This window comes from Rhinoderma darwinii, chromosome 4 (assembly GCF_050947455.1).
Source record: "Rhinoderma darwinii isolate aRhiDar2 chromosome 4, aRhiDar2.hap1, whole genome shotgun sequence".
Taxonomy (NCBI): Eukaryota; Metazoa; Chordata; class Amphibia; order Anura; family Rhinodermatidae; genus Rhinoderma; species Rhinoderma darwinii.
The window spans coordinates 53,606,847-53,626,377 of record NC_134690.1 but is presented as its reverse complement, the minus strand read 5'-3'; the positions used below and the strand labels follow the sequence as shown (position 1 = coordinate 53,626,377).

General features: G+C 42.4%; 1 protein-coding gene across 1 annotated transcript in view; it reads left to right on the top strand.

The window, feature by feature from the left end:
- Positions 1 to 19,073, top strand: part of HPCAL1 (hippocalcin like 1) — a 182,326-nt gene extending 163,253 nt beyond the window's left edge. Inside the window, exons 4-6 of the mRNA XM_075861108.1 lie at positions 4,746 to 5,151; positions 9,696 to 9,801; positions 18,544 to 19,073. Coding sequence (XP_075717223.1) covers positions 4,774 to 5,151; positions 9,696 to 9,801; positions 18,544 to 18,641 — 582 coding nt within the window. The 5' untranslated portion in view covers positions 4,746 to 4,773 and the 3' untranslated portion in view covers positions 18,642 to 19,073. The remainder of the gene's footprint in view (positions 1 to 4,745; positions 5,152 to 9,695; positions 9,802 to 18,543) is intronic.
- Positions 19,074 to 19,531: the final 458 nt, after the last annotated feature.

Below are 19,531 nucleotides of genomic sequence, written 5' to 3'. Positions count from 1 at the left end.
CAGTGTGATCGATTGATTATACTGCAATAAAAGATATTTCCAACATTTTTGAAAGTCTCCTGATGATGATGTGATGCATTCTTCCCTCATAAAGAAGTAGTGATCAGACCTTACCACACTAGTGATGATGCCCCAACAGTACTGCAGAGGTTGGTGACACATCTCGTGGTGTATAGGTGACGTAAAGTATACCTGTTGTTATATTTTAGTTTTGCATTAATCTATATAATATGTGAATTATTTTGGGGGAATTGGCATCTTCATCACCTTCCAGCAGCCTGTAGTTCCGCTTTTCGTACCTGTAGCTTTCTGTAAATATTCATAAACCGTCTTGGTCCCCCCAAAATTACAAAAAATAGAAGACAGGGAGGAAGACAGAGGAGGAGGTGCAGCTGCAGTCTTCTCGGTGTGTGTCTGAGACTTCTTGCTCTGAGAGGGGAGAAAGAACAGCATGGGAGAGAGTTCTGATTGGCTGAGAGCACTCTGCACAACTCTTTAATGACATCACGAAGAGTCCACCCTCTCCGCAAAATGTACATTTACACGGAAACCAGTAGAGGAAGAAAAATACCCAAAATATTCAGGTCAGACACCAAGGATGGATATTCCATATGCCCAGTGTATAAGGGGGTCCACTGTCGACTTAAATACAGCTTTCTACTGTCTGTTAGATTGCAAGCAAGAGATTGAGTTGAGGGGCTTACACATACTTGTGTGGGTGCCCTCTTCTTTCTGTTTCCGTCCCTATTAGACAAACACAATCACATAAGAAGGGCATGATCTTTGTAAAGCCGAGCCTACTATGCACTGCAACTTTCAACTCTGGAGTGATAGGAAATAATTGTCCAAATACCATACTTTGATAGGCACTATGCAGTGTATTTAACTCCTTCAGGACTCGAGCCTATTCTGGCCTTCAAGACCGTAGGATTTTTGTTTGTTTTTGCATCGCTGCATTCCAAGAATCATAACATTTTTATTTTTCCATCGTCATAGCTGTATGAGGACTTGTTTTTTGCAATATGAGTTGTATTTTTCAATGGCAGCATTTTGGGGTACACAACTTATTTGTTACCTTTTATTAACTCTTTCGAAGGAGTAATGGAATAAAGCAGCAATTCCGCCATTGTTTTTTTGCATTGTATATTTTGCATCGTTCGCCGTTCAGTCTAAATAATAAGTTATCTTTATTCTTTAAGTCAGTACAATTACGGAGATACCGAATATGCATTTTTTTTATGTTTTGCTACTTCTAAAGGACATATCATGGGAAAAAATGGATGTGCCTTCGACATCCACTGGACATTACTGTATATCTGTTTGTCACCGTACAGTCAAGTCCAAATGTGGGAAGGGGTTAATTGTTCTTTAACATGAATTCTTAGCATATTTTTTATGTATTATTGTGTTATGTGTGGTAAAATTAAAAAAAAATGCAATTGCAAATTCGTCTAATATAGCAGTTTAATTTTTTAGAATCTTCTATATATTTTCATGCTTCCTTGTATTTATAACAATCCCATAATGTCTTTAATCCCATAATGTCCAAAATTTTCCACTCAGATGTCTTTGGCTCCTCACTTTTCCAACATTTCCACACCTATAAACAAAGATAATATTATCATGGTGCCACACACTGTGCCCCTAAATATAATAGCACCAAACACTGCGCGCCTGAATAAAATAGTACCAAACGCTGGGCCCGAAAATATTATAGCACCATAGACTGCGCCCCTGAATATAATTGTGTCAAACACTAGATAGCACCACACACTGACCCCTGTAAATAGCGTCACATAGCCCTCCCCCTCTTGTATATAGTGATACACAGCAATCCCCCTTAGATATAGTGATACACAGCGCTCCCTTCTATATAGTGCTATACAACAATCCCCCCTTGTATATAGTGCTACACAGCGTCTCCCCCCTTGGACCTGCAGCTCTTGTAATTGCTCAGTATAATGTCCCCCATAGCTGCCCCCACAGTATATTGCCACCGATAGGTGCCCCATACAGTATAATGTCCCCCATAGCAGCCCCCACAGTATATTGCCACCCATAGCTGCCCTATACAGTATAATGCCCTCCATAGCTGCCTCTACACAGTATAATTTGCCCCTTAGCTGACCCTACACAGTATAATGCCCCCATAGCTGCGACACAGTATAATGCCTCCATAGCTGCTACACAGTATAATGCCCCCACAGCTGTGACACAGTATAATACCCCCATAGCTGCGACACAGTATAATACCCCCATAGTTGCGACACAGTATAATACCACCATAGTTGCTACACAGTATAATGCCCCATAGCTGTCCTATACAGTATAATGCCCTCCATAGCTGCCTCTACACAGTATAATTTTCCCCTTAGCTGACCCTACACAGTATAATGCCCCATAGCTGTGACCCAGTATAATGCCCCCATAGCTGCTACACAGTATAATGCCCCCATAGCTGCTACACAGTATAATGCCCCCATAGCTGCTACACAGTATAATGCCCATAGCTGTGACACAGTATAATGCCCCCATAGCTGCTACACAGTATAATGCCTCCATAGCTGCGACACAGTATAATGCCCCCATAGCTGCGACACAGTATAATGCCCCCACAGCTGCAACACAGTATAATGCCCCCACAGCTGCGACACAGTATAATGCCCCCATAGCTGTGACACAGTATAATGCCCCCACAGCTGTCCTACACAGTATAATGCCCCCACAGCTGCAACACAGTATAATGCCTCCATAGCTGTGTTACAGTATAATGCCTCCATAGCTGTCCTACACAGTATAATGCCCCCACAGCTGCGACACAGTATAATGCCTCCATAGCTGCGACACAGTATAATGCCTCCATAGCTGTGACACAGTATAATGCCTCCATAGCTGTCCTACACAGTATAATGCCCCCACAGCTGCGACACAGTATAATGCCTCCATATGTACGTACCTAATAAAAAAAAACAACAAAACATAATTACTTACCTATGCCAATTCCCACGACGGTGGGGGATACTTCTCCTCCTCTGCACTGTCCCGTGAGTGACTCCATGCAGACAGGCGCGATGACGTCACTACATCGCGCCTGCCTGCGCCGAGCCACTCACGGCAGAGTGAATGCTAGAGCGAGGCTCCAGCATTCAACCCAATTGAATCTGCGTCCTGCGGACGCAGATTCAGTTGGAAGCAGGACAGCGTGGCAGTTAGCAGCGCTAGAGCGCTGCATAGTTTTTTAAGATTGTGTGTGGTTCGGGCGGCCATGGGCCCCCTGGGAGCCTCGGGCCCTGGGTGGCCGGCCGCCCGCACCGCCCATATGATAATCCTCCATTGGTTTTAGGTGTTAGGGTCAGTCGACTGATGGTATTAGAAGTAAGTCCCACTTGAAAAAACATAATATAATATTGTTGGTTTAAATTTGGTTTATTGGTGTTGATGATCTAACAGGAGTTTGTTAAAGCCACTACTCTCCGTGGGTGAACAAGCCGTCTACAAAAAAAAAAAGAAAGAAAGAAAACACTCCAAATTAAACATAAAAAGTCTAGGGAAAGACCGTCAGCAGAGATTAAAATAGGACCCTTCTGGATTTGGTTGATACCACCACACTTCTAAGCACCTGAGGCAGGAGGACTTGATGCATGTTCGCCCACCATCTCCTTTCCACAATCCTTGGCTGATTCCCCACATCCATGTTTGCTAATGTTGTAGGCCTCTTGGAGAGGGGATCCCTAAACAGGTTCTCACCACCCATTCAAATAAGAGATGAGGCCTACCTGGACTGGGCCCCCTCTCTCTCTAGAGGTCCCATAGCAGCTACATGGACTACCTCTATGATATGTTCACCCTAGTAAAGCCTTCAACCAAAATGTAATGTACATGATAAAAAAAAAAAAATTGTAATCCACGCTCTGGCACAAGGGAACAGGAGCCATCTTTCCCTGTAAAATGTAAAGATTTGAATGGGCTTTATGCATTGTAGTGATTGAACACCAATCTCTACAAGAGTGTATTAGTGATTACCTAATACTACTGTTGATATAATATATTAATTAATTATGGTGGCTAAGGATTTCCTTACAAATTTTCACATTTGGAAACTTTTGCTAAAGTTTTTCTTTTTATTGTGTCTCGAGTTTTGTAAAGCTTTTGACACGCCATAGAGAAATGTCAAGAGTTTTTACCTGTGAGGTTTGGAAATCGAGTCCCTGAGGGTTGTTAGAACAAAGTCACCTGGGCATTTTTTGTGCACCATGCCCAGTTTTGACCTCACATGGAGATTTCTGCATCTAAAAACATCTCTGAGCTAAACGTTGATGGATCTCCTATCGACCTGAATGGGGCCATAATCTGTATGGTCTATTCAGGAATATATAGTCATAGGCCACATGTACCCATAGGTACTTTTTCATGCTGTTTTGTTTCAAGGGATCCATCAGATCAACAATTCAGAGAGAAGTAAGTATCTTGCTGTTTGATCACACTTACTTTGCTATGCTTCCTGATATTTTGGGGTTTTGAGGTGGCAATTATACATAAAATGTAATTTGTCTTCATCAAAATATCAATCTTATTATATTGTTCGGGCAACCCCCTCTCATATTTCTTGGCCTTCCCATCAACCGCTGATTACAAAGGGTCTTGCTGATGATTGTCTCCATGAGAGTGCATCCATTGTTTGTGAAATAATAAAAAAGGCTCTCTTGAGTATTTAGTACCTCACAGTCTCAATTTTTTTTTTTTAGCTCCGGCATATAGAGAAGCTGTTTCAGAATGGGAAAACAAAACAGTAAATTGCGACCTGAAGTTCTACAGGACCTACGGGAAAATACAGAATTCACAGATCATGAGCTGCAGGAGTGGTACAAAGGTTTCCTGAAGGATTGTCCAACCGGACATTTAACAGTTGACGAGTTTAAAAAGATCTATGCAAACTTTTTTCCATATGGGGATGCCTCAAAGTTTGCAGAGCATGTGTTCCGTACATTTGACACAAATGGTGATGGGACGATTGACTTTCGGGAATTTATCATTGCACTAAGCGTGACGTCACGGGGAAAACTGGAACAGAAGCTTAAGTGGGCGTTTAGTATGTATGACCTGGATGGCAATGGTTATATAAGTCGTGGGGAGATGTTAGAAATTGTCCAGGTAAGATTTTACTGAATGTTGTGAGTATGTGCCGTCCCATTGTAAAATTCCACATAATGGTTAAATTGCTGTATTAGTCGTTTATAGAGTTTTTGGAAATGAAAGACATTACATTTAAAATAAAGAAAAAAAATTACTAGCAGCCCACACTTTGGGGTTTTCCCACCAGGGATATTTATGACATATCCACAGGATATGTCATAAATGTCAGATAGATACGGGTCCCACCTCTGGGACCCGCACCTATCTCTAGAACGGGGCCCCCTAAACGTCGTTCTACCTTCTTCTGCTATCACTGACTCCTGGCCACTTCCTTTATGGTCGGGAGTTACAAAACAGCATAGCTCAATGAGCTACGCTATTTCTGTAAGTCTCATAGTAATGAATGGCAGTTACGGAAACAGCATAGCACACAAGCTAAACTGTTTCCGTAACTACTATTCAGTTCTATGGGACTTAGGCCTCATGCACACTTCCATCACCGTTTTCACGGCTGTTTTTCACGGATCCGTGTGTCCGTGATTGGAACAGTGTGCTTCCCGTGTGTACTCCGTGTACACTTCCGTGTTTCAGTTTCACACTATGTACACGATATTGTGAGTGCCGCACATGCTATTCCCTGTCCAGCGGTAGTCACTGTCCAGAGTGCTGAAAGATTTACTGCCGATCAGTGCAGCCCTTTAACTCTTTCAGCACCCGGCCTGGACAGAGACTACCGCTGGACAGGGAATACCATGCGCGGCGCTCACAATATAGATTAATGGTTCATTTAAAAAAACCTGCAACAAAAAAAAAGTTACTACTTACCCAGAACTTCCTGCTTGCCTGCTTCTTCCTCAAGTCCGGCCTCCTGAATGACGTTTCAGACCATGTGATGGCTGCAACCAATCACAGGCTGCAGCGATCACATGGACTACCGCGTCATCCAGGGAGGTCGGACTGGATGTCAGAAGAGGGACGCGCCACCAAGACAACGGCCGGGGTACGTATGAACTTATTTTTCTTAATATCGCTGCATTCGAGCACTGATCAGCAGCCTCTTCTTTCTATCAGTGCTGACAGAGAGAAGGGGCTGCCGATTAGTGCAGTGCAGTATCTGTCTGTATGTGTACCTCTGCCCGCCCGTTGCTAGGCAACGGCTCCGTCATACACGGACGGCACACGGATGCCTTCCGTGTCCCTTCAGTTTTTTTGACCGCCCCATTGACTTGGACGGAATCTCGGACCAAAGTAAGACATGCTCTACTTTTGTCGGAACGGAGCAACGGGACCATCAAAAAAAACTGAAGTGTGCATGGCCCCATTGAAACGAATGGGTCAGGATGCTGTGGATATGTCATAAATGTCCCTGGTGAGAAAACCCCTTTAAGCTGTTCTCTGTGTCCCAGGATTCATCCCTCTCCCCTCTGTGTTAGTGTCAACAAGCAGAAAGTATGAACAGCACTTTAGACTTGTTTGCACGTTAAGTAATTTTACTTCCATATACAGTATGGTTCCACTTTTTTAGTTGGCATAGTTTGGGACTTAGAGGTCCTTCTTCAGGCTTTAAGTGTGTATGAAACACCAAAAAGTTATCCCTACATGCTGCAATAAGACCAAATCAAACGTATCGTAGAAAGATACAAAAAGACTTTATTGAAGACAAACAACACAGTTGATCAAGACACTTTAAAAATAAACACCCATAAAAACAATGTACAATCAGTACAGAGAAATAGACAGTGTTGAATATAAGGCAGAGGAAACAATGATGGTACTATGCATACTATATCATAAAATATGAAGTATGTACCATGGGTATAAATATACTTGTACCAATATAACACAGCAAATGCCTGAAGTATGACCACAAAAAATATATGGTAACAATCATAAGAAAATCATTAAAGACTCATGCCAGAACCCACCATGAGCCATTCCACTGCCACAACACTGTCAGAACACCCCAACGCGCGTTTCGCTCCTGGCTTCGTCACTTAGGACTTAGAGGTCCTTCTTCAGGCTTTGAGTGTATATGGACTGCTCCTTGGGGAACTCCTATGAGATTAGGTTTCTTTATCTCTGGCTGGGAGGCAGCTTGCTGCAGCAGAAGCTTTCCTGCATTGCTCGATCTTACAAAGAGCAGGCAGATACAATGATTGAAGCAGCTGGGCTGCATAATGCACTAGAAAATCTTCTTCTACTGTTGCTGAAATAGTTAGAGGCTCTGTCACCAGATTTTGCAACCCCTATCTGCTATTGCAGCAGATCGGCGCTGCAATGTAGATAAGAGTAACGTTTTTATTTTAAAAAAAACGAGTATTTTTGGCCAAGTTATGACCATTTTTGTATTTATGCAAATTAGGCTTGCAAAAGTCCAAGTGGGCGTGTTTAAAGTAAAAGTCTAAGTGGGCGTGTATTATGTGCATACATCGGGCCGTTTTTACTACTTTTACTAGCTGGGCGTTCTGATGAGAAGTATCATCCATTTCTCTTCAGAACGCCCAGCTTCTGGTAGTGCAGACACAGTGTGTTCTCGAGAGATCACGCTGTGACGTCACTCACAGGTCCTGCATAATGTCGGCCACATCGGCACCAGAGGCTACAGTTGATTCTGCAGCAGCATCGGCATTTGCAGGTAAGTCGATGTAGCTACTTACCTGCAAACGCTGATGCTGCTGCAGAATCAACTGTAGCCTCTGGTGCCGATGTGTCCTCGCTCGTCTGACACGATGCAGGACCTGTGAGTGACGTCACAGCGTGATCTCTCGAGAACACACTGTGTCTGCACTACCAGAAGCTGGGCGTTCTGAAGAGAAGTGGATGATACTTCTCGTCAGAACGCCCAGCTAGTAAAAGTAGTAAAAACGCCCCGATGTACGCACATAATACACGCCCACTTGGACTTTTACTTTAAACATGCCCACTTGGACTTTTGCAATCCTCATTTGCATAAATACAAAAATGGTCATAACTTGGCCAAAAATGTTCGTTTTTTTTAAATAAAAACGTTACTGTAATCTACATTGCAGCGCCGATCTGCTGCAATAGCAGATAGGGGTTGCAAAATCTGGTGACAGAGCCTCCTTAAGTTCAAGCTCCCGGCAGAAAGGGTTACTACATCATACAGAAGCAGTATCCCCCTACACAAGTGATTTCTTCCAGCTCAGAAGCAAACTCCAGTGGGACTTGGACTGCTTGAAGCTGACGTCAGACTGAACAGACCATGAGTTAGATAAACATTAAGAGGGGAATGTATTAAGACTGGCATTTCATAAACCAGTCTTTATCGCAAGAACGTTAGAGGAAAATCACTTAACTTATTAAGTGCGTCTCTGGCCATAAAGTCAAATCCGTTCCTGGTGTAAACTATAGTAAATCTGTTAGGCCGTGGTTAGCCCACCCAATTTTACTAAGTCACGCCTCTTTAAAAAAGTATTGGACACCACGTAAAAAATAACTTTTCATCTGAATACTGGTGTTCAGTGCTTAATAATTCCTCCTAAATGTTTACCTTTCTTCATTACATACAATTGACAAATATTTTATAATGTGGACTTTTTTTTCAAGTAACAGCGCTCCTCCATGGGTTGTCTCTCTAGTACTGCAGCTCAGCCCGGTACAGTGGAATGGGTTTGAGTTGCAATACCAGGCACACTTCAAAGAACAGAGTGGCGCTGTTTTTGGAGGAAAAAACAGACCCTTTTCTCTAATCTCAGGTAACCCATTTAATAAAAGACCAATACAAAAATAAATAATGTGAGTGATTTAAATGCAGCGTGGGAATTCACTTTCTGTCCTCCATGCAAAAATTATCTTCCTGAAATAAAGTAGGTGTAAATAAAAATCTTAGTGTTGGAAGTTGCCCTAAAATTCGGGTTTGGCTAGATTCAGATCCAGAATTGATTAGAGCAGTGGTCCCCAACATGTGGTTCTCCAGCTATTCAAATACTACAACCCCAACATGTCCGATATGCTGGAAGATGTAGTTTCCCAAAAGCTGAAGAGTCACTGGTTCCTTCAGGACTCCTGAAGATTTACATATTATCTATATATGTCATGGGCATAATCTATACTGATACGTCACGCTTTTAGGAAATTTTTGCGAACAATCATACTTCTGATCCTCATATATAGATGACTACAAATTATTATCTGTATCTAAAAAAGTTCAGAATGAACTTTCTTCGGTATTTGTTGTAATATGCTGCCACCTAGCATCACACTGTGGGCATAAGGTCTAAGTTTTAAAAGATGTTCAGACTTGGAACTCGCTACGAGAGACAAATGCAAAAATAAACTGGAACAGTAGGTGAAAAAGTTATGAAAGCTGAGCAGCAACACGATCCATGGGCTTGTCGAGCATATCAACCGGCCAATAAAAGCATTGCATTGTGAGCACCATACTTTCAGGCCCAGGTTAGAACCCTAGATAAAAGAACCACTTATTTTCCAAAAAAGTGCAAGGTGACAGATTTTCTAAATATTATTTGGTTCTAAAAAGAATTTATAGAGAAGGACATTCCTTTAATCCAAGTATTCTTTTACTTATACTTGTTCCTCAGGCGATCTACAAGATGGTGTCATCTGTGATGAAAATGCCAGAAGATGAGTCTACACCGGAGAAGAGGACAGATAAAATCTTCAAGCAGATGGACACAAATAACGATGGTACGATGCACATCTTTATCTTGTGAACTCTAAATCAGAAATGTGTTCAAAGGCTATAGCCACCTTTAACATGGGAAAAAATATTTTCACATATATATTAATAATTGTCTTGAGTTAAAAGAAAAATTGCATGAAGTTTCATAGTTAAAGAAAATGCATGCTAAGAAGCTTAGTTCACTAATAACATCAATGAGAGAGGAAGTAGCTAGCTTCTCCTCCTTCTTACATTTCTGTTCTGATAGTTGGTTCTTCTTAGACATTTTATTTCATGGTGATGGCTGCCTGGTGAACTATGACCAATAAGTCCCAATATCACATGTACCAATATTCAAGTAGCGAGATCAGAGGAGACTATACACAACATATAACGTATTGCAAAATTTTCAATAGGATTTAATCTAGCTGGCAGCTTAAGGCTGGGTTCACCCCTGAGTTGGTGTTTCCGTTGTTTTGCTCCATCAAAGGTGCAGAAAACAAAAAATATGGATGCGCCAGTTCAGTTGTACGACAGATTCCATCGGCAGAACCCATTCACTTTGGGATTCCGTCAGCGTGTCTTTGGTTTTACTGGAAACAATAGCACAATTAAGGGTCTCCGTTGCCGGATCTGCGACGGAGGCCCCAAACACAGATGTGAACAGGCCCTAAAACATAATTTTCACAAGCAAATATTTTATAGTACATTCCACCCTGAAACACAGGGCCTAAACAGTTTTTGTTCAAATGCAGTTGAAACTCCTTACCCTTCATTACAATTTCAAGGCTATGTAAACCGTTTAAAGTAAATTATTTAATTTTTTTATAAAACTATGTATAATGTGATTTTATGCAACTTTAAATAGGTTTTTAATAAAAGATACAGCTTCTATGTATCCTGTATACAGGTTCTATGTATCCTGTATAGATAGAAGCTGTATCTTGCCTTCAAAGCCGATTCCGTCAGGTCTGCAGAACTGATGGCTTTCGTGAACGTTGGTCCTGCAGGATCCAGCTGTTATCGATCACATCTAAGTTCATGAACTTAGATGTGATCGTTATTAGCTGGATCCTGCTGTGTGTCAGAGATACACAGGACCCGCACCCAGCTGAGCCGTCAGTCCTGCAGATGTGACGGATTCGGCTTTGACAACAAGATACAGCTCCTATATATACAGGATACATAGAAGCTGATTCTCAAAAACTAAAAATTTAAATAATAATAATAATAATAAAAACCTATTTAAAAGTTGCATAAAATTACATTATACATAGTTTTATAAAAAAAAAATTACTTCAAAGGTTTATATATATTATTGTTGTTATATATACTGACTTCAAAGGTTTACATAGCCTTTAAGGTCTATGAAATCAGTCCCAATGAGCTTTATCCATCTCCCCGACCCATTTTATTATTTAAAAGTAACCTCCGTCAAAAGGCTTGATAGTCATGTTCTGGAAACAATGGGAGCTACGTTGTGGTTACTCACTAGTGAGAATAGCATTATAATTATAAACCTCTACAGGAGAGCAGTTTTTCTGTAATTATATTTTTTTTGGCCATTTATCCTCTTTTGGATCCCCATAAGCATGTTGCCATAGAAATGGGCTATTATTGTAAGATAATGACATAACATTTAGGAGAGGGCTCGATGCTTTCAGCTCTCAATATAATACCTTTGAGAAAAAAATATGGGTAAAGTTATGACAGCTGTTAAACTCTGCTTTTTGGTTTTAATTTCCTAAACCTTGTTATGTATTCTATATTTTTTAAACTAACCCGCTACATGCCATATTATTGGACATTCTGGACTATTAAGAAGAAACAGTGAATTTACTTTCAAGAGATCATTCAGACCAATAACAACTTAATCATTCCTGCAACCGCGCGTTTCCATCTTTTGATGCAGCGGTAAAGGCAATTCTAATTTGCATTTGGGCAATAAAAAGAAATGGTTGCAAAAGTGTACCTAGCATTTAACCCCTTGGCGAGATGTCACGTACAATAGCATCGCTGCCGCCAAGGAGTTAGCGCATTGTCACGTAACTGTATGTGACCGTGATGGAGCAGTCTCAGAAGCTGAGCCTGCTCCATCACCAGCGGGTGTCAGCTGTATATCACAGCTGACACTCTGCTGCAAACCGTCTAAATGCTGCGATCAATTGCGACCGAAGTATTAAGTTGGTTTGCACGCCATCGGAATCCCTGTGATGCAACCGCGGGTGATTGGTTGCTCTAACAATGGCCTCATGGCTGCCAAGTACGGAAGCCTATTAGGCTCCGCCCAGATGCGGGACCTAATAGGCTTGCTGTCAGTGTATGACTGACCGCTCTAATACATTACACTACGTTTGTAGTACAGTGTATTAGAATAGCAATCAGGGCTTCAGGCCTTGAAGTCCGTTAGTGGGACAAAAAAAAAAAGGTAAGAAAAATGTTGAATAAAAATAAAATTTCAAGTTACATAAACAAAAAACACCTTTTTTTCCATAATAAGTCTTTTCTTATAGGAAAAAACAGAAAATATTTAAAAAGTCACATATTTGGTATCGCTTCATCCGTAATGACCCGAACTATAAAACTATACCATTATTTTTCCCACGCGGGGAATGCTGTAAAAAAAAAATAAACAATGCCAGAATTACCTCACCTCCCTAAAATTTTTTATAAAAAGTGATCAAAAAGTCAAATGTAGCCTAAAATGGTACCAACAAAAACTACAACAATCTCTTGCACAGCCTTGTTGACACAAAAATACAAATGTTACGGCTCTTAGAATATGGCAACCGAAAAAATAAACTATTTTTTAAAAAAAAGTGATGTCATTGTGGTAACACTGTAAAACATAAAAAAATCCTGTATACATATGGTATGGTACATTATCGCCATAATCTTATTGACCTGTAGAACAAAGTTAATATGTCAATTAGGCTGGATTCACACGAACGTGGCGTTTTTGCGGACGCAAAAATGCGGCGTTTTGCGCGTGCAAAAACCACTTGACAGCTCCGTGTGTCATCCGTGTATGATGCGCGGCTGCGTAATTTTCGCACAGCCGCCATCATAGAGATGAGTCTAGTCAACGTCTGTCACTGTCCAGGGTGCTGAAAGAGTTAACTGATCGGCAGTTAACTCTTTCAGCACCCTCGACAGTGAATGCCGATCACAATATCGAGAAACCTGTTAAAAAAAAAGAAAAAGTTCGTACTTACCGAGAACTTCCCTCCCGGCCGTTGCCTTGGTGACGCGTCCTTGGTGACGCGCCTCTCTTGACATCTGGCCCCACCTCCCTGGATGATGCCGCAGTCCATGTGACCGCTGCAGCCTGTGCTTGGCCTGTGATTGGCTGGAGCTGTCACTTGGACTGAATTGTCATCCCGGGAGGTCAGACTGGAGGAAGAAGCCGGGAGTTATCGGTAAGTCAGAACTTCTTTTTTTTTTTACACGTTCATGTATATTGGGATCGGAAGTCACTGTCCAGGGTGCTCAAAGAGTTTAACTCTTTCAGCACCCTGGACAGTGACTATCTCTTGATGTCGCGTACCGGAATTTTTTTTGCCGGGTTCGGCCAAAACGAGTTCGGCCGAACCCGGTGAAGTTCGGTTCGGTTGTCCGGGTTTGCTCATCTCAAAGACACTCCGTTTGGATGTTTGTAAACAGAAAAGCACGTGGTGCTTTTCTGTTTACATTCATCCTTTTGACAGCTCTTGCGCGAATCACGCAGTTCGCACGGAAATGCTTCCGTGCGGCATGCGTGGTTTTCACGCACCCATTGACTTCAATGGGTGCGTGATGCGTGCAAAACGGCGAAAGAACGGACATGTCGTGACTTTTTTTCAGCGGACTCACGCTGATGAAAAATCATGGACATGACTGCACGGCCCCATAGACACATATAGGTCCGTGCAATGCGCGTGCAAATCACGCGCGTTGCACGGACGTTTTTCCCGTTCGTCTGAATAAAGCCTTATAGCGCTTGGTGAACACCGTAAAAAAAAAGAATAAAAAACAATACCAGAATTTCTGTTTTTTGGTCACTTTACTCCGCAAAATATTGAATAAAAAGTGATCAAAAAATCGCATGTACCCCAAAAGGGTCCCAATGAAAACTACAGATTGTCCTGCAAGAAATAAGCTCTCACACAGCTCCGGTGGTGAAAAAATAAAAAAGTTCTGGTTCTCAGAATATGGCGATGCAAAATGTGCAGAGTGTGTTTTAAAAGCGGATAAGATCGGGCGCCATTTATCAGTGCGACACCGGCCACATATCTATGGATTATTATTTATTTACCCCATTATTATTCCCTCTTATTATGCCCTGATGTTCTCCGCACAGCTTACGTACACCCTGATGTACTCCTCACATATTACCAGTGGCGGATTAAGTAGACCATAGACCCTGGGCTGTTACCCAAACTTGGGCCCCCCTTCTCCACCGCCGCCCTGTAACTATTGTTAACACTTCCTTTTTGTCCAGACATTAACAAATGGGTGTTACTACTCCCCTTGTCAAAAGGCTGTGTCCCCACATACTGACCGTCTCCAATCATCGCTGACAGTATCGCACCGTGTAGGGACACAATCTCCTGACCAGGGGAATAGTAACACTTATTTGTCTATCAGTCCTGGACTGCACAAAGACTTTGTGAAATACAAGGATTTCCTATAATAAACATGTCAGTAGAGATGACAGATTGTTTATAAATCTAGTGACTCACAGGTGACGACGTAGTTTTTTTCCTCTTTTCTTCTCCATCCAGTCCAGACTTCATGACGACTTTTCCCGGCCATGACCCATTTCTGCAGAATTTTCCACTCAGATGTCTTTGGCTCCTCACTTTTCCAACATTTCCACACCTATAAACAAAGATAATATTATCATGGTGCCACACACTGTGCCCCTAAATATAATAGCACCAAACACTGCGCGCCTGAATAAAATAGTACCAAATGCTGGGCCCGTAAATATTATAGCACTATAGACTGCGCCCCTGAATATAATTGTGTCAAACACTGTAGATAGCACCACCCACTGACCCCTGTAAATAGCGCTACATAGTCCTCCCCCTATTTAAATAGCGTCACATAGCCCTCCCCCTCTTGTATATAATGCTACACAGCAATCCCCCTTAGATATAGTGATACACAGCGCTCCCTTCTATATAGTGCTATACAACAATCCCCCCTTGTATATAGTGCTACACAGCTTCTCCCCCCTTGGACCTGCAGCTCTTGTAATTGCTCAGTATAATGTCCCCCATAGCTGCCCCCACAGTATATTGCCACCGATAGGTGCCCCATACAGTATAATGTCCCCCATAGCAGCCGCCACAGTATATTGCCACCCACAGCTGCCCTATACAGTATAATGCCCTCCATAGCTGCCTCTACACAGTATAATTTGCCCCTTAGCTGACCCTACACAGTATGCCCCCACAGCTGCGACACAGTATAATACCCCCATAGCTGCGACACTATATAATACCCCCATAGCTGCTACACAGTATAATGCCCCATAGCTGTCCTATACAGTATAATGCCCTCCATAGCTGCCTCTACACAGTATAATTTTCCACTTAGCTGACCCTACACAGTATAATGCCCCCATAGCTGTGACACAGTATAATGCCCCCATAGCTGCTACACAGTATAATGCCCCATAGCTGTGACACAGTATAATGCCCCCATAGCTGCTACACAGTATAATGCCTCCATATCTGCTACACAGTATAATGCCCCCATAGCTGCTACACAGTATAATACCCCCATAGCTGCTACACAGTATAATGCCCCCATAGCTGCTACACAGTATAATGCCCCCATAGTTGCTACACAGTATAATGCCCCCATAGCTGCTACACAGTATAATGCCCCATAGCTGTGACACAGTATAATACCCCCATAGCTGCGACACAGTATAATACCCCCATAGCTGCGACACAGTATAATACCCCCATAGTTGCGACACAGTATAATACCCCCATAGCTGCTACACAGTATAATGCCCCATAGCTGTCCTATACAGTATAATGCCCTCCATAGCTACCTCTACACAGTATAATTTTCCCCTTAGCTGACCCTACACAGTATAATGCCCCATAGCTGTGACACAGTATAATGCCCCCATAGCTGCTACACAGTATAATGCCCCCCATAGCTGCTACACAGTATAATGCCCCATAGCTGTGACACAGTATAATGCCCCCATAGCTGCTACACAGTATAATGCCTCCATAGCTGTGACACAGTATAATGCCCCCATAGCTGCTACACAGTATAATGCCTCCATAGCTGCGACACAGTATAATGCCCCCATAGCTGCGACACAGTATGTCTCCATAGCTGCGACACAGTATAATGCCCCCATAGATGCGACACAGTATAATGCCCCCATAGCTGTGACACAGTATAATGCCCCCATAGCTGTGACACAGTATAATGCCCCCACAGCTGTCCTACACAGCATAATGCCCCCACAGCTGTGACACAGTATAATGCCCCCATAGCTGTGACACAGTATAATGCCCCCATAGCTGTGACACAGTATAATGCCCCCACAGCTGTCCTACACAGCATAATGCCCCCACAGCTGTGACACAGTATAATGCCTCCATAGCTGTGACACAGTATAATGCCTCCATAGCTGTCCTACACAGTATAATGCCCCCACAGCTGCGACACAGTATAATGCCTCCATAGCTGTCCTACACAGTATAATGCCTCTATAGCTGTCCTACACAGTATAATGTCCCCATAGCTGCGACACAGTATAATGCCTCCATAGCTGTCCTACACAGTATAATGCCCCCACAGATGCGACACAGTATAATGCCTACATAGCTGCGACACAGTATAATGCCTTCATATGTACGTGCCTAATAAAAAAAAAAAAACCATAATTACTTACCTATGCCGGTTCCCACGACGGTGGGGGATGCTTCTCCTCCTCTGCACTGTCCCGTGAGTGACTCCGTGCAGACAGGCGCAATGACGTCACTACATCGCGCCTGCCTGCGCCGAGCCACTCACGGCAGAGTGAATGCTGGTGCGAGGCTCCAGCATTCAACCCAATTGAATCTGCGTCCTGCGGACGCAGATTCAGTTGGAAGCGGGCCAGCATGGCAGTTAGCAGCGCTAGAGCGCTGCATAGTTTTTTAAGATTGTGTGCGGTTCGGGCGGCCCTGGGAGCCTCGAGGCCCGGGGCGGCCGCCCAAACCTCCCATATGATAATCCGCCATTGCATATTACATATACCCTGATGTACTCCGCACAGCTTACATATACCCTGATGTACTCCGCCCAGCTTACATATACCCTGATGTACTCCGCCCAGCTTACATATACCCTGATGTACTCCGCCCAGCTTATATATACCCTGATGTACTCCGCCCAGCTTACATATACCCTGATGTGCTCCGCCCAGCTTACATATACCCTGATGTACTCTGCCCAGCTTACATATACCCTGATGTACTCCTCACAGATTACCAGATTACATATACCCTGATGTACTCCGCACAGATTACATATACCCTAATGTACTTCGCACAGCTTACATACACCCTGATGTACTCCGCACAGCTTTCATATACCCTGATGTACTCCTCACAGCTTACATATACCCTGCTGTACTCTGCACAGCTTACATATACCCTGTTTTACTCCGCCCAGCTTACATATACCCTGATGTACTCCGCACAGATTACATATACCCTGATGTACTTTGCACAGTTTACATATGCCTCCACATTATAAACTTAAATATGAGCAAATCCCCAAACAGAACAACTACCTAACATCAATTTATATCCACATATATGGCATCTCTATACCCGGGAGAACCCGCTTAACAGTTTAAGATATTTGTCTTCAGTGGTACAAGCTGGGCACAAGATATTGGGCACTGAAGTTACATATCTGTGGGGAAAAAATTATTTTCGCTTTACACCATCTGCTGTGCGTTAATTTCTAATAAAAAAACAAAACAGCTGTGGTATCAAAATGCTCTCTACACCACTTAAAAAATGCCTCGAGGGGTGTAGTTTCCAAAATGGCGTCACTTCTGGGTGTTTGTTTCACCCCCTGCAATTGTGGGCCAATGCTGTGAAAATCACCAAAATAGACTTCAAATGCGCATGTTGCTCTTCACTTATGAGCCCTGTTGTATGTCCAGGAAAATGATAAATGCCTGGAGGGGTGTAGTTGCCAAAATGGGGTCTCTTATCCAGGGTTTCCACTGTACTCTGATACATCAGGGGCTTTGCAAATGTGGAATGGCGCTTGAACTCCAAATGCCAAATGGCACTCCTTGCATTCTGAGCCCTGCCATGTGTCCAAACAACAGTTTACAACCACATATAGGGTATTGCCATACTCGGGAGATATTGAGTAACAAATTTTGGGGTGTTTTTTCTCCTATTACCCATTGTGAAAAAGAAAAATTGGGAGCTAAATCTAGATATTTTTGGAAAAATAAAAATTTTAATTTTTCACTGCCTAATTTTAATAAAATCTAGGAAACACCCGTGGGGTCAAAATGCTCACTACACCCCTTGATGAATGCCCTGAGGGTGTAGTCTCCCAAATACGGACAATTTTAGTTAGTTTTTTTTACTGTTTTGGTCCCTCAGGGGCTTTGCAAATGCGACATGGCACCCAAAAACCATTACAGCAAAATTTGAGCTCCAGTGATATCACAGTACAGATATAATAAATGCAATCAAAATATTTCTATTATGTACTTAACATATTTCTTTACATTTCAGGTAAACTGTCCCTCGAAGAATTTATCAAAGGTGCCAAGAGTGATCCTTCAATTGTGCGATTGTTACAATGTGACCCGAGCAGCACAAGCCAGTTCTAATGATTTCTACTCGTACAGACAGTCGCAGCCAAGCACTGGCTTGTCAATTAAGTTTTGCTTGCAAGTGAATGCCTTCTCAGTCATTCCTCTACTCTTAGTGGATAACAACCCCTTGCCAGATTGTTTTCTATGTATTAGAGAGGAAAGAAACAACCAGCCTTGCGCCCGATTCATTTACTGTATACGACCTTTATCTCCTATACATTACATCCAATGTCAGGTATGTTTACATATGGATACAACGGAAAACGGGGGCCCTGGATTATAAATATATGGAATAATCCAGATTACTGTTATGATGACACTAAACTGAACTTGGTTATGCTAAGAAAATAGGTAGCTCTTTCACTTGGCAAACAAATGCCGGCAAGGCTATATGGACAATGTTGAAAGCACAAGAGTATATATATATAAATATATTTTTTCTTTTTTTTTTCTTTGTTATTCTTTAATGCGAATGACTTGAAATTCTGTACTGAATGAAATGTAATTCTGCATATATTTATATATGTATGTATGTATGTATGTATGTATGTATGTATGTACAGACACACACACACACACTAATGAAAATACTTTGGTTTTTTTTGCTAAATATATTGAAATTAGGCCGTGAAAATCTAAATTTAAATATTTTTAGAATCAAGGGCGTACGTTTCATAGAGGTAGACCCGCTATGGGCCCCTTAGAGAGGGCGGCCAGGCCTGGTTGCTCCCATCACCTTTCTTATTGGCCCAAGAGTTATAGAAAAGGTGTGGAGGGGAAATAAAAATCAGGCCCTTCTGTCCTGGGTGGCAGATCATGGTACCATAATGGGACCTTGTTTGATCCCTGCTGTGGGGCCCCCACTCTTTTATGTATGACATGAGTAAAGTTCCTTTATTCTGGCA